General features: G+C 36.0%; 2 protein-coding genes across 2 annotated transcripts in view; both read left to right on the top strand.

Moving 5' to 3' along the window:
- The first annotated feature begins 454 nt into the window (after positions 1-454).
- adpgk2 (ADP-dependent glucokinase 2) lies at positions 455-9,561 on the top strand. Its single transcript, XM_079853031.1, has 6 exons — positions 455-695; positions 2,372-2,531; positions 4,765-4,955; positions 6,475-6,571; positions 6,690-6,826; positions 8,808-9,561. Exons 1-6 carry the CDS (start codon positions 503-505, stop codon positions 9,476-9,478), a joined length of 1,449 nt encoding a protein of 482 aa, XP_079709157.1. The 5' UTR covers positions 455-502; the 3' UTR covers positions 9,479-9,561.
- A 5,862-nt stretch (positions 9,562-15,423) lies between these two features.
- Positions 15,424-15,862, top strand: part of psma3 (proteasome 20S subunit alpha 3) — an 8,776-nt gene continuing 8,337 nt past the window's right edge. Inside the window, exon 1 of the mRNA XM_079854211.1 lies at positions 15,424-15,571. Coding sequence (XP_079710337.1) covers positions 15,551-15,571 — 21 coding nt within the window. The 5' untranslated portion in view covers positions 15,424-15,550. The remainder of the gene's footprint in view (positions 15,572-15,862) is intronic.

Here is a 15,862-nt window from a genome sequence, read left to right as displayed (position 1 = left end):
CAAGTCTCAGGACGTTTTTAACCTCATTGGAGAAATTGTACACAATATACATAACAATCATTTAACTATTTTAAATCTACGGATTTCGACCTAACATGCAAATGCAAATCCGCGTAAATACAATCTCTAAAAAAATATATTATAAAAATCATTATCGGATAATCATCAACTACTATCATTGGTCCATCCTTCCAGCGTGGAGAAAAGTAACTGGTACCACGTGACATCCGGTCTACGCGATACTTCAATGGCGGTCTAAATAATCATTTATTTAATACATAAATGACAAAGACACTGAGAAGGTAAGTAAGTATTGATCTGAAAACATAGAGTAAATATTTGAAATATGTCATTTAGATCGTTTATCATATGCTCCTAACTGAAGCGAAGCGCCATTCTATCCTCTTTTATTTCTATAGCAGAAAAACATCCGCCCCCTGATTCATCATCACATAAGCTCAGGAAGACAGAGAGGAGACGGGAGTGTGTTCATACATCTGCAATGGCCATTGAGCTGCGCTCTGGTGTCAAATATGGCTCGTTTTTGTCACTCGCAGTGGTGTTGGTGGCGTATTGGTTCCGATCTCCGGACGGCTCGGTTCTGGATGAGAGGCTGGACGTGCTTCTGTCTTCATTGCTGCGCGCAGAGCGGAAAGTGGGCATGAACGGCGTGTCCAGACCGAGAGTGGCTATAGGTACTGACTTTTAAGTGCACTTAACAGCATGCAACAAATTATAATGATCATATGCACGCATGGGATAGATTCCGCAAGTTGTCAAATATGTCATTTATGTAAGAACGTTGCTTTATATGTTTTTTTTTTTTTTTAAATAATCGCACTAAATTTAAGAATAAACTTTAATGAAAATAGCAAATACACTTTTAACTAATTTCATGTAATAATAATACTATAATATTACCTTGCATGTTAGATTGGCATCTTTTGAACTAACTAAGCAATGCATGCATGCAAATTTGCAATTCTCAAAATGAGAATAGCTATTTTATGTAATAAAGTTGTATTTTTACATCAATAACTACTCAATTAATGTAATATGTATTAACAGTACTGGTCAAAAGTTTGAAACATTACTATTTTTAATGTTTTTGAAAGAAGTCTCTCATGCTCATCAAGCGAGCCGGCATCAAAAATACTGAAAACAAACTGTAATATCGTGAAATATTATTACAATTTAAAATAATGATTCTATTTTAATATACTTTAAAATATAAATTGTTTCTGTGATGCAAAGCTGATTTTTTTTTTGCATAAATACTCCAGTCTTCAGTGTCACATGATCCTTCAGAAATCATTCTAAAATGATGATTTATTATCAATATTCTTTCAAAAATTGATAATTTATTATCAATATTTTTTCAAAAATTGATGATTTATTATCAATATTTTTTCAGGATTCTTTGATGATTAAAAGAATAAAAAGAACAGCATTTATTCAAAATAGAAAACTTTTCTAACAATATAAACCTTTACTATCACTTTTTAAAAATAAATCTAACACATCCTTGCTGAATAAAAGTGTTAATTACTGACCCCAAACTTTTGAATGGTAGTGTATATTGTTACAAAATATTTATATTTTAACTTTTTATTCATTAAATAATCCTGAAAAAGTATCACTGGTAAAAATAAAATAAAAAATATTAAGCAGCACAACTGTTTCCAACATTGATGATAAAGCAAATTAGAATGATTTCTGATAATATCTTTCTTTATCTGATTATATGGCTTGTTTTGCTTCTGAGGAATGCTATCTTAGGATCTGGCCTGCGCTGATGTTTTGCATGTTCGTTTTGCATCTTGTCTTTGCTTTTTTTGAAATTGTTGGTTAAGACAGTCTCTATAATAACACATGCGGTGCTTGCGAGGAGAAAAAAAAACTTTGACAACTGGTTTTAGCCTTATCATGTTTACCAAAATTCTTCAGTCATTAGCCTGAGATAACCCAGTGCAATGCATGTATTGTATTTGTTGTTTAAATGACGGTCAATGCATGTGAAAGTTCTTCTCTAGACTCTTGATTGAATCTTTGTTGATCGATGATGTTCAGTCATTTCTATTGTCAAAGTTAACCTGCTATCAAAGCCTATCTGGGATTGCACAGTCATTATCTGTTTTTTGAATCCGTGATCGATGCCTCTATCAGTCAGTCGCGTTCTGACAAACAACAGCTTCAGTCTAAAGTGACGTTTGCTTTGGCAAACTATGCCATATAATACATCTAATCCATTCTTTTCAGATATTCTATGATGACCTATGATTTAGGTGTGTTTTGTTGGATGGTCAGGTTCAAAGATTGAATAATTGTAATTTTATATTACTTAACATGTGATTTCACTGTCTCTTATCAGGTTTTGGCGGCTGTGTGGATATCATTGTCGATGGAGTGACTCTGCTAAACAAAATGGGTTTGAAGGCGACAGACCAGCCCCTCCACCACGACTACATAGAGAATGCGGAGCAGCTGGCGCAGAGTTTCGCTTACTTTTTCTCCCCCGGAGCCGCTTCGGAGTAAGTGAGAGCCGTTCAAGCATGTTCACAAAGCCCTCGGGACTGTAGAGATTACACAATAAAACATAATTTATTTGATATGAAGCCTGGGGTCAGTTAAACCGTTACAACCTTCCGTTTTGTGTCAGTTAATATTTAACAGTTGGAATTAAAACTATCCGGTCCCATGATGAATTTAGTCAGTTCCCCACACAGTTAGCCTCAGATGTAGTTCCTCACATGAACTATGAACAACTAACGTTACAAAACCACAAAGTGTCACAAAACCAAAACAACAAGTTAAATATTAATAATTAAATTAAATTTTAAAGCTGAAATGCATCAGACCCTTTTAGTTTTGTTGTGCTGGCGATATGGTTAAGCTGCGTACAGCAAGAGAATTCACACTTCAAGATAAGGCCTCTCAAGATAATATTGCAGTTATGTTGAGACGCTGCATAGTGTTGCTAAAGCCTGCGGCACAGTAGCGTTTGGAGACGCCAGTGCTTCTGGCTGACATATGTTTGGATTGATGTGTCAATTTCACCTCTAGCTTATAATAACCATCAATCATAGTGGAGGTTTTCTTTTCATTCTTTTCAGTTAGAGAGGATTTTAAGCCTCTGGCGTCAGGGTTGCCAGGTCTGCGCAAACAACAACAACAACAACCAAAAAACTAGCCAAATAGCAAGTTGGGGGATGGATCAGAGCACCGAATTTATGCGTATAATAGTTTTAACAATGATTCAACTTAAGTCCAACCATTAAGAAATTGTTAGTTTATAATTAAATGCAGTAAAAAAATAAGAGAAGACATTTATAATGTTATGGAACATTTTGATTTAAAGGGATAGTTCACTTTGAAATTAAATTTTGGTATGTTTTAGCTTACCTCAAGGGCATCCAAGATGTAGGTGTCTTTTTTTTCCACAGTAGTTTCAATTTTGATTTTTTTAGGTCAAACCGTTCTTGTCTGTCAGTCATATAATGCAGGTCTATGGTCACTGTCTCAAAGAGCATGCACAGAGTCCAAATTAAAACAATTCCCCATCGTCCAAATTAAACAATTCCTCATCGTAAGTACACATTGATGGCCTAAGACACGAAACGAGCGGTTTGTGTGAGAAAACGAACAGTATTTATATCGTTTTTACCTCTTATAACACAGCCACGTCCAAGTGATCTGAGGGCGCGGGCGCATCCTGGTGTGTGACGTGTACGCAGACTGATGCATAGATATATATACACTAGACGTCGCCTTGGCTACGGCAGTTCATTGGAACGAATGCCGTAGGCAAGGTGGCATCTATTCTAGTGTATATATATCTATGCACCAGTCTCAAATATCAAAATTGAAACTACTGTGGAAAAAAATACACCTACATCTTGGATGCCCTTGAGGTAAGCTAAAACATACCAAAATTTAATTTCAAAGTGAACTATCCCTTTAATAAATCCTTTAATAAATTGAATAAATAAATATAATAAATGCAAATAAAGGCTGTTTATTGAACTTTTTGTTAATCAAAGAATCCTGAAAAAAAGTATCAACGTATCCACAAAAATATTAGGCAGCACCACTGTTTTCAACATGGATGATATTAATAGGAAATGTTTCTTGAGCATCAAATCTGATTTCTGACTGGAAAATCTGACTGAAAATCTGAAAAAAAATTCACAGGAATAAATTACTTTTTAAAATACATACAGTATATTGAAATAAAAAACAGTTCTTTTAATATGTAATAATATTTCACAATTGTACTGTTTTTACTGTATTTTTGATTAAATAAATGTAGCCATGTTGACCATAAGAGACTTCTTTCAAAAACATATATATTTTTTTAATGTTTCCAATCTTTTGACAGGTATATAAAATGGGAATAAGGTTTTTACAATGGCAAAAAGTTAGATGGCATTGAAATTCGAACTTGAAACTTGAAGCAAGGCTTAAAAATGCATGAAGCGGACGGGTTTTTGTAATGTTGCCTCAACACCGCGACCTCACATGAGCGAAACCGCGATAGAGACCATAATACAACCGGTCGCTCACCCCCTATATCTTTCATCATAACTGAATAATTTTCTCAGCATCTGAAATGACTGTCAGCTGACTTTCAGACATCCAAAATGGATTATATGGAAAGAACAAAAAACCCTCAGTTGCTTGACTTGAGGCCGAATAACAGGAGTGTAATTACAAAGCGCTGTGTTTGTTATTCTGCTGACAGTTTTCTTTCACTCTTTCCCATAGGAGGTATGTGATGAACGACACGCTCTTCAGTGAACTGGTAGAGGCTTCTCGAGAGCTACCAGGAAACAGGTGGTCAATAGGAGGAAATGCACCTGTCATGGCCAGCAGGATGGCGCTGGAAGGATGTGATGTGCTTTTAGGTGGCAGTTTCAGCATCGATTTCACTGATATCCTCTCACAGCGCATCACAGGTGCTGTAATGAGCTTATTTTCAGCTTTGAGCTAGAAAAGCTTTTTCTATTAAATATTGTAAATGTAACAACAACACTTTAGAGGCCCTATTATCAGGGGTGCACTGCACATAACTTTTTTGGTCCGACTTTACGCGGGACACTTATCCTACAAGCTGTCGTCATCACTTTCCTCCTGACTGCTCTCCTCACTATCTTCTTTTCTCTCGAACATGGTAGATGATGATGATGATGATGTTTTTTAAAATATTTTATTAACATTAATGACACAGACAACAGCAGGAATATCAGGCTGCTGTCACTTTAACCGAATGCATGGACCAAATATACTGATATACATCAGCTTATCACGAATATATTTAAACATCATGACATAACCGAGAGAATACTTTCCGAGATGGGAATTTTGACATCATTTTGTATGCATGTGTCCGTTCAAGCGCAAGTAAGCGTGAAAGAGGAATCAATTCGGTGTTCAAGCGCTGTCTGAAACGCTCCCCCTCTCTCTCTCTCTCTCTCTCTCTCTCTGTCTCTCTCTCTCTCTCTCTCTCTCTCTCTCTCTCTCTCTCTCTCTCTCTCTCTCTCTCTCTCTCTCTCTCTCTCTCTCTCTCTGTGCGAACAGGTAACAGCGCGAGTCCTGATTTTCGCCTCTTCTTCCACGTTTATATTGTATTATAAATCGGCAAGACAAAACACGTCCAAATGATAAACTTTCACTCTATGATGGTTAAATTTAGCAGTTAATCCACAAAATACATGTGTGCCGAACCGTGGGGCCTGATCCGTACGGATCACGCATCAACTGCGATCCGTTGCATCCCTAATAATTAATGAACACACTTATAATGATTGCTATCTTACCAGAGATGGAGAAAAATCCTACACCAGTAAGTAAGCGTGTCCCTGTCCCCAAAAATGTTGGTACTCAAAAGCGCTTCCCTCCACGTTTTCTGCAGCGCATCGTTCGTTTTTACCACAGTTATGTGCTCCCCTGACTATTATGCTATTTTAAAGGCTCCTAATTCTGTTTTGGAGGTCTCCTACAATACATCAGGGGTGTCCAAACTCGGTCCTGGAGGGCCACTGTCCTGTAGTGTTTAGCTCCAAATTGCCTCAACTTCCTTCTTGCAAGGTTTTTTTTACATTTAAGCGATATTAACTTATTTTTAGTAGAATAATTCAGCAGGCATTTACCCTTTCTCCAATTTTGACAAAACAAACTCTGTTTCACACACTCACATGCATTGTCACCATGTAATGCACTTGTTAATGCTGGATCATTTAAAAACAAATAACGGAACGCAAAAATCCCAAATCTGACGTTTTCACTTTGATCTTTGAAACTTTGAGACTTTTTACATTCACAAACAACTTTATTACACACTACTCAAAAGCATAATAGGTGCACTTTAAAATCTTAATTTTAGAAACAATTACCCATTTTAAAGTATATGTTCTGCTTGCTACAGCTCTTTCTTCCATGTTTTGCATTGCATTGAATTATTTGGTTTCTCCTCAGTGGCTGGAAACACTGTGGATGAGCCAGATATCCACCTGATCCTGGAGTACCCTACAGGTGCCACATGGGGGCCGTACACTTCCCGAAGGGCCAACAGGTGGGCTTATATTAGGCTAATATACTTTCAGATTGTTTTTTTTTTTTACTTTATCTATACTACCTTTAATCTAGACATTTTTGCTTTGCATGTAAGCGCTTTTCTTGTATTGCTGTAGGTATATTGTCCATAGTGATGACCATAATCCATATTTGGACTCCATGGAGCAATTTCAGGAGAAGCTGAATAGCTTCAATCCGGATTTGCTCGTAGTAGGAGGGTTGCAGATGATGGACAACTTCCCTTTCAAAAAGGGTAAGTGAATGAAGCCGTCTGAGGGCAATATTTAACACTTCTTATTAACTTTCATTAATAACATTAACAAACATTATTGCATAATACTTAAATCAGTATTTAATCTTCTTTCAAATAATAAAATGAAACTTTTTATTCATGTGTTTTCATTGTTTTATATATACTAGCATTCAAATGTTTGGGTCAGTAAGATTTTTTAAAAATCTTTTTGAAAGAAGTCTATTGTGTTCACCATGAATGCATTTATAATATACAGTAACATTTTATTACAAATACTATTGCGCTTTAAAATAGCAGTTTTTTACGTTTTTATATATTTTAAAATGTCATTTATTCCTGTGATGGCAAAGCTGAATTTTCAGCATCATTACTCCAGTCTTCAGTGTCACATGATCCTTCAGAAATCAGTCTAATATGATGATTTGCTGCTCAAGAAACATTTCTTCTTATTATCATTGTTGAAAACAGTTGTGCTGCCTAATATTTTTGTGGAAACTGTGATAACCCCCCCCCCCCCCCCCCCCAGGATTCATTGATGAATAGAAAGTTTAAAAAAATGTATAATAACAGCATTTATTTGAAATAAAAATATTTAGTATAATTATAAATAGATTTAAAGTCACTTTTGATTAATGCATCCTTGCTGAAGAAAATATTAATTTCTTACTGACCCCTGACTTTTGAACTACTAACCAGTTAAGCATTATGTTATGTGTATTAGTGAACTGATTAATGAAAAGTTATTAAAAAGTGCACATATAATGGTCTGTAAACCGTCAGCCTGTATGAGGATCAGTGGTGGTTTGGAGCTAAACTAACCCTGTACTGTCACATGGTAAGATTAGCATGTTATCCCAGCTGCCCTGGGAAAGTAGACGGACTGTAATAACTCGTAGGGTTAGGTCGCTTAGTGATTTTGCTTGCTTTGCATATCTTTTCTTTCTGCCCTAGAGGGAAATTACTATTAATAATATTCACTGCACATCTTCACTGCTCGCATCATAAACAGACCGATTTTTTATTTTATTTGATTGGACAATTGAACTTTCTAAGTGGGTTATTGGTGTTTTAAGTAAGTAATTTAGACCCAAAGGCAAAAAATGCTTAATGAAACATTAAAAGTGAAGTGTGTAACCACACACACACAAAAAAATGAAACGGTAAATAAAACAAAGGAGTTATTGGAATTATTTGAGAACATTTTACAAGAAAACACTATTTCAGTCTTTCTTCTGCAATGTGTTACTTGCCATTTCTTGGTAATTAATTGTGAGTTAACAAACGATTTCGAAGTGAAATTTGATTCATGGTTACTTTTTCAGTGTTTCGAAGCTGTAAATAAAGCAAAGATGATTGAATTATGAAAATACTGAAATATTGAACTACTATTTCAATCTTTCTACTTCAAGATTTAACAGTGAAAATTGTCGTACACCACATTTGTTACAGTTTCAGTGTAATTAAATTTTAATGTTCCATTAAGCAATTTACATATAAAATCAGGATTTTTGCCATATTGATTAAAGTCCCCCTGTAGTCAATAATTGTATCCCTTAAAACTCAACTTTGAAAAAAATGTCTTCATGCCTTAAAATAGCTTGAGTGTAACTCTAAGGCCTTGACTCATTTAGTATACGCGGTTCTATGAATATGCAAGTTAGCCCCGCCTCCACTCACTCACAGAGCTCACAGCTCACAGCTCAGAGATCCACTCGTTGATGATCACACGTTGACCTGATTGGTTACAAGGTAGTTTGTGACGTCAGAAACACCAGCGATTTCAAACCGTGTTTTTGAGACAGTCTTTGATTCACTGGAGTTTTGAGAAGAAAATACTCAGCAATGGTGTTGACATGAATTTACACATGGTTTGTCTTAAAGCATATTAAAAACACCACATAGACATAAACAACATTGAAAGTTTGATTTTCACCACAGGGGGACTTTAAGAGATTCTGTAATAACCGTCTCTTTCCTACAGGAGAGCGTGAGGCTCTGCTGGGAAGGCTGGCGCAGATGTTGTCCTCCGCGTCCCCGCAGACCGCCGTACATTTCGAGATGGCCAGCTTTGTGGACGAAAGTCTGATGTCTGACCTTCTAGAGTTCGTTCTTCCTCACGCCGACTCTTTGGGCATGAACGAGCAAGAGCTGCCCAATCTCTTGAGCCTTTTCCGCGGCAGCAACTTGACCGTGCTCTCCGACCCCAACCCCCGTGTAGCTACGGTGCTGGACCAGATGAGAGAACTCTACCGCCTGGTAAACCAGCGCCACCGCGAGGCCGGGACGGGTCGGCCACTCACCCGCCTTCACGTCCACACGCTAGCTTTCCAGGCCATCATCGTCAAACGCGGCTCCCAGTGGAAAAACACCATGTCGGCCACGGCCAAAGCCTCTCTGACTGCCAACCGGCACGTCTGCGGCTCGCCGGACATCGATCTCAGTAAAGCACGGCTGATCATGGATGAATCGTTCTCCATCAGCAGGAGGGAAGGAAGTCAGAGAATTCCGCTTCAGGAATCTCGACCGGTTTCCTGCTGGGATGAGGACGGCTATGAGATTTGCGTGGCTCCTGTGCTGGTGTGTACAGAAGTCTACCAGACCGCTGGAGGAGGAGACAACATCTCTGCCGCTGGGCTCGTACTGCAGATCTGAATACGACACGTCTTCATCCCACATGCTTGGGTTTTATTTTGTGATTTTTGTTTTTTTTTAATTGCATCATTTTTATTTTTTGGGGGAAAAACATTGAGACACATCGTGTGCAATACAAACATTGGGTCCAGCTTATATAAAGTTGGGTGAATCTCACAAAACCTGTCAACAACATGTTCACATGTCTTATTTCACCCTTAAATCAAAAATAGAAATGAGAGGTTTTGCTTTTTTACCATATGAATATTTTTTAATATTATTTTCTTGACAGGTAAGCTTGTTTTAACGGCTGTGTTGCCTTTCATTTGTGCTGATTTAAAGGGATAGTTCACTTTGAAATTAAATTTTGGTATGTTTTAGCTTACCTGAAGGGCATCCAAGATGTAGGTGTCTTTTTTTCCGCAGTAGTTTCAATTTTGATTTTTTTAGGTCAAACCGTTCTTGTCTGACAGTCATATCATGCAGGTCTATGGTCACTGTCTCAAAGAGCATGCACAGAGTCCAAATTAAAACAATTCCCCATCGTCCAAATTAAACAATTCCCCATCGTAAGTACACATTGATGGCCTAAGACACGAAACGAGCGGTTTGTGTGAGAAAACGAACAGTATTTATATCGTTTTTACCTCTTATAACACAGCCACGTCCAAGTGATCTGAGGGCGCGATTGCATCCTGGTGTGTGACGTGTGCGCAGACTGGTGCATAGATATATATACACTAGATTTCGCCTTGGCTACGGCAGTTCATTGGAACGAATGTCTTTAATGCGACATCTAGTGTATATATCTATGCACCAGTCTGCGCACACGTCACACAGCAGGAAGCGCGCGCGCCCTCAGATCACTTGGACGTGGCTGTGTATAAGAGGTAAAAACGATATAAATACTGTTCGTTTTCTCACACAAACCGCTCGTTTCGTGTCTTAGGCCATCAATGTGTACTTACGATGGGGAATTGTTTAATTTGGACGATGGGGAATTGTTTTAATTTGGACTCTGTGCATGCTCTTTGAGACAGTGACCATAGACCTGCATGATATGACTGACAGACAAGAACGGTTTGACCTAAAAATATCAAAATTGAAACTACTGCAGAAAAAAAGACACCTACATCTTGGATGCCCTTGAGGTAAGCTAAAACATACCAAAATTTAATTTCAAAGTGAACTATCCCTTTAAATTTAAATTGTACCACAGTTTTTTTTTATTGTAGTATATTTAAAAAAAACACTGTAGTAATGAGAATATAATGAAAATCACAAGAAATACAGTGTAATGGATGCACTACATAAAATGAAAATGTGCTTAATTGTCATGAAAATAATGTCTTGATGGTTTGTTTTCTTTATGCTAAATCTAATTTCTCTCTTTGATTTTTGTTGTGAAATATAATCTGGACATTTAATTGTAAGATTCGCATAGTTTTCCCACCTAAATTTCATTTGTTTTCAGCTTACAAATAGTTTTCTTTTTCGTTTAAAGTATCTTTCCTCTCATCCAGAACCTTTTTGTGTCTTAAAATGGCTTCGTAATCATTCACTTCACGCACATTAACCCAACAGGGGCCAGTAATCTTGAAATAATATGCAGAAGAATCTTTGAGCGCCCAGAGCTTTTTATATTATGACTGAAATCAATCAATGCAAATGCACAATAATATCAAGTGGAAACAGAAGAATTTAGCATGATTGAAGTGTAATGGGCCCCACCCATAATACCTAACATTGCTTTATCCTTATTTGTCATGCTTTATTTTTTCCTTATTTAATGCTCAGCCTATTTAAAGCATGTGATTGTATTTTTATTTAATTTTTATTTTTTGCATTCCATAGCATCATCATATTCCACTTTAACAAGATATTGAGCAGTTACACATCCCAAACATTGAAACAAGTCAGTCTTCCGCTCTTATTTACAACACAATGTCTTTTGTCTGAATTAAAGCACATGTTCTTTTTAATTAAAGGAACATGGCTTGATTTCTAACTCTAGCGAAGGGAAAGTTTATGAGGATGGTAATTTTAGCCTGGTCATGTTAGAAATATCGAAGCAATACATGGGTGCATGTATTTCATGAAACCTGACAAGGACATGTCATACTTCACCCCAAAATCAAAGAAAGAAATGTATTACAGTAATTACAATTGAGAATAATTGGAATTACAAGTAAAACATCCACACTATTATCATGAAAATAACATCATGAAGCAAGTCTTAAAGTTCTAAATTCCCCTTTTTTATTACATTTTTATTTTATTTTATTTTAAAGAACAACAGGAATATATATATATATATATATATATGTAAATATATTATACATAAATAAGTAGCTGCCGTCTTAAGAGGGGTCTTAGTAAAACAATAATGTCGCAGATGAGAGCAGAACAATTGCCAGAAAAGGTCAAAACAATACATGAACACATGAAGAGATGTTTTATTTTTATTTTATTTTATTTTTCACCTGATTACTTTAGTTATGCTTGAGTTGTGTTTTATCAAATGAGGAACTATTCTTGCAATGGATGAAGTAGCCAAAACCACTTATTTTCTTATGAACATGTGCATAAACTTCCTGCATGTTTGTATTTTCGGGAGAGGGATTTGAAGAATTGATCATAACTGTTGGTGTCTCTTTTAACAGATTCAGAAATATATCGAAGCAAGTTTGGGCTCTGGCTTCTTTTCAGTCACATCTTCCATCAGTCACCCTGAGTGCAAATTATTACCTACCTCCTGTGCCTATGAAAATATATCCAGCTTACCTGATGTCCATTATGATTATATACCTAGAGTGCTTGTCTACGCTAGTGTAACCCGATATTAGACAGGAGATGGAAGTTAAAGATGTCCCACCCTATCAGGATGTGTGCATTGAGACGCTCTCCAGCTGATATATGAAATATGTCTCAGGGATTACAGTAGCCTGGATGTCTATGATCCACAACACTTGAGTTAGAACCAATTTATCTGTGACAGCTGGAGTGATTCTGGTCTGAGCCTGTAACATACTGACCAACCGATGGTCCAGTAGATTTGAAGAATCTTTTGTGTGAAAAATAGCAATGGATATTTTGTTGTGAATGTGATTCTTGTGTTCATGTGTCGATAATAATGGATGACGCATGTCTGAAACAATTGTAGCATTGGAATTGTTTGTTTGGGAATGGTGGTAGTAGGAGTTTTGTGTGTTGTCCTGCATAAGCTGGAAATGAGTTGTTGTGAAATGCCTTTTTCTCTGTCCTTCTTTTGTCTTGGCCAAATGCGGTCTGTCAGCAACAGCTGTTCTGAAGGGAAAAGACTCATTTTTGAATGACTTCTTTGGATTTCTATGTAATAAAATATTACATTCCATTTATGGTACTCTGTTGTGTATTTCCAATTATTTTGTGGACATTTTAATTAGGATATTTTGGGATGGTTGTGGACAGAGTAACATCTTTAGTTTGCTTGTACGTAATTCATGAATGTTTATAAAAAGGGCCTAAAACTAACAAACTTTTTACCACACCTGCCAATGGCTATAAATATTTTATTCCAGCCATGAAACTGTTTTTGCAAGAACAGTCAGTTATGACACCAAACTTTTGGATACCAGTGAAAATTCACAATTTTCAGGTTCCGAAATTTAATAAAGTAAACAAATGTAAAATAGCATTGCATAGACTTCACTGTATAAATTAAACACAGATTAATCCTCATTAAAGTTACAAAAAAACAAACTTGATTTTTCTCTGTCTTTTGTTGTTTGATTAACATTAAGGACACAGACAGCGGCAGGAATATAAGGCTGCTGTCACTTTAAGAGCTAATGCACACATACTGATACAAATGCATTATCTTTCTCAACTGTTTACGTTCACTTAAAACCTAACTGACTATATTTACGAGGATATTCACCAATACAGGCATTTTCAAGCGCAAGAAGACGAGTTTGATTCAGTATTCACACGCTGTCTGAGATGTGGATGTTTCGTTAGTTTTAATATTTAGATTGGCAAGGCTTAAACTTTCGTGATGATGCAGCACTGTCCCGAGCATTGACTTTGTCCACGTTCATGTTGTCACAACATTGCATTGTAAGAACAGAATGCGTAAAAATATTACTGGCCAACTCGGATTGACATGTTTCATATCCTCACCAACATTTATTTTTATTCGTATTTGGCACTTGGTGAGAGTTAATTTTAGGCCATATTTTTAAGTATTTCGAACTAGAAGTAAAAAAAAAAAAAAAAAAAAATCCTTTGAAGTTTAAAAAAAATAATTATATATATATATATATATACATATATATATATATATATATATATATATATATATATATATACATATATATATATATATATATATATATATATATATATATATATATACATATATATATATATATATATATATATATATACATATATATATATATATATATATATATATATATATATATATATATATATATATATATATATATATATAAAGTAAAAAAAATGAGTATGTTTTTGTGTAAAATAAATTGAGTGCTGATGTCATTAAAGCAAATAGAGACATGCCAAATTCTAAGATTTATATAAATGTTCATAATTGTTATGCTGATCATTTGTAATGAGAAAACAATGGAAAATACTAAAAGACGAATTTCATTAGTATCAGACGTGGACACAAACCTCAACTGCTAAGATTTATTTGAAGCCCACTACAAGATACAAATATTTATAAGTTTAATGTTACAAACGATTATGTGTATATGTGTAAAAAAACATACATACACATTGTGTATGTTAAATAGCTTAATGTATAATAAGACAGTTTAATTTTGTGTAGCCTATACTCGTATGTAGTTTTCATAGTAATATCTTTTCTTATATGTACGGAAGCCCTAAGAGGCCATGGATTGTTATTTTTTTCTATCTTGTTTTCTCGTGATCACGACTTAATTTTCTCATGATCTCGAGATAACAAAAGTTGTTTTCTCGTGATCACGACTTAATTTTCTCGTTATCTCGAGATAACAAAAGTTGTTTTCTCGTGATCACGACTTAATTTCTAATATATGATCTCGACATAAAACCGTTTTCTCACGCCGTCATGTGTATCGCGATTCGCGAGAAAATCTCGCTCCTTCTGAATGTTGTGTAGGCTTTATCATGATGTAGCCTACGTGCGAGCTGGCTTCTTTGATTTTGAAATCTACTTCATAAAAAGCCCGCAGAAGAGATGGATTTTATAACTGAGAGAGAGGTGTCCCAGAGGAGAACCTGGCCTGAACCTCTCTGACCATTTGTCGGGTCAGCCGCAAAAAAACATTAATCTGCATCTTTCAAACATAAATCTGGTAGACATGCAGACGTCCAGGTCCCTGAAGTTGGCTGGCAATGAAACTGACTACACGTCCAGGGTAGCTATTGTCTTATACGATAAAGTTGCAGACTTGACAGCCTCCTTCTAAGTGTCGGACACTAATGTGGAAGTCGTCAATCACTGACAGACATATATTTCATTTTGAGTGAGCCCGTTATCAAAGTAAAAGCGAATGCGATCATCCATGATGCTGCTTTATTCTGCTTTTGGTGCTTATACGTGCCGACTACGCAGAAAAAAAACCAAGTCGTGATCACGAGAAAACAACTTTTGTTATCTCGAGATAACGAGAAAATTAAGTCGTGATCACGAGAAAACAACTTTTGTTATCTCGAGATCACGAGAAAATTAAATAATTATCACGAGAAAACAACAGAGAAAAAAAATATAATCCATGGCCTCTTAGGGCTTCTCGTATGTTTATTTTGAAATTATATAACTCGAAAAATCTGAAAATGTAAAGATATTTCATGAGCTCTAAAGACAATGTTCTTCACAGTTCTCAGAAAATAACACTTCTTCTTTAGTATTCCACTTTTATTGTGAAAGACTGCGGCTCTAGCCCTTCGAGAGCATCTGATTGGTCGATAGGTTGTCCAATCACAGAGCTCGTTGATCGCAGGTGGCAGAGGGAGAGCCGAAGCGCTGTAGAGTGAATCTGCGGCTGCTAATGCTGAACACTTACTTACGTTTACAGTTGATCACAGTCAGTCAAAATGAGCTCCATTGGGACCGGGGTGAGTGGATTCACTACTACAAAATTTATCACAGTATTTGAATGAGATCTGATCCAGAAAGAGCGATTAAATACGGAATGCGTGTATGTCTGTGTCATTCTAAAGCTAAAGCTAATAAGCTACTGCTAGTGTGCAGGATCTGTATTAGTGTGTTTTATTCAGTTCCAACCCAATTAAAGTTAATAAAGTGTTTTCATACATAAGAAGCTTAAGCCATTTTTATTTACATGGTTTAGTTGTGCGTTTTGTGCTCTATTTTGCCCCTGCTGAGTCACTGCTCGATAACAATGA

This window comes from Squalius cephalus (genome assembly GCF_949319135.1).
Source record: "Squalius cephalus genome assembly, chromosome: 20".
Lineage (NCBI taxonomy): Eukaryota > Metazoa > Chordata > Actinopteri > Cypriniformes > Leuciscidae > Squalius > Squalius cephalus.
This window is presented reverse-complemented; position numbering and strand designations above follow the sequence as displayed.

Excerpts from the sequence above, each read along its gene's own strand:
- adpgk2 (XM_079853031.1), top strand. The coding sequence starts at position 503 with ATGGCCATTGAGCTGCGCTCTGGTGTCAAATATGGCTCGTTTTTGTCA. Across the intron at positions 4,956-6,474 it reads CCTCTCACAGCGCATCACAG|TGGCTGGAAACACTGTGGAT; the intron begins GTGCTGTAATGA and ends GTTTCTCCTCAG. Across the intron at positions 6,827-8,807 it reads CAACTTCCCTTTCAAAAAGG|GAGAGCGTGAGGCTCTGCTG; the intron begins GTAAGTGAATGA and ends TCTTTCCTACAG.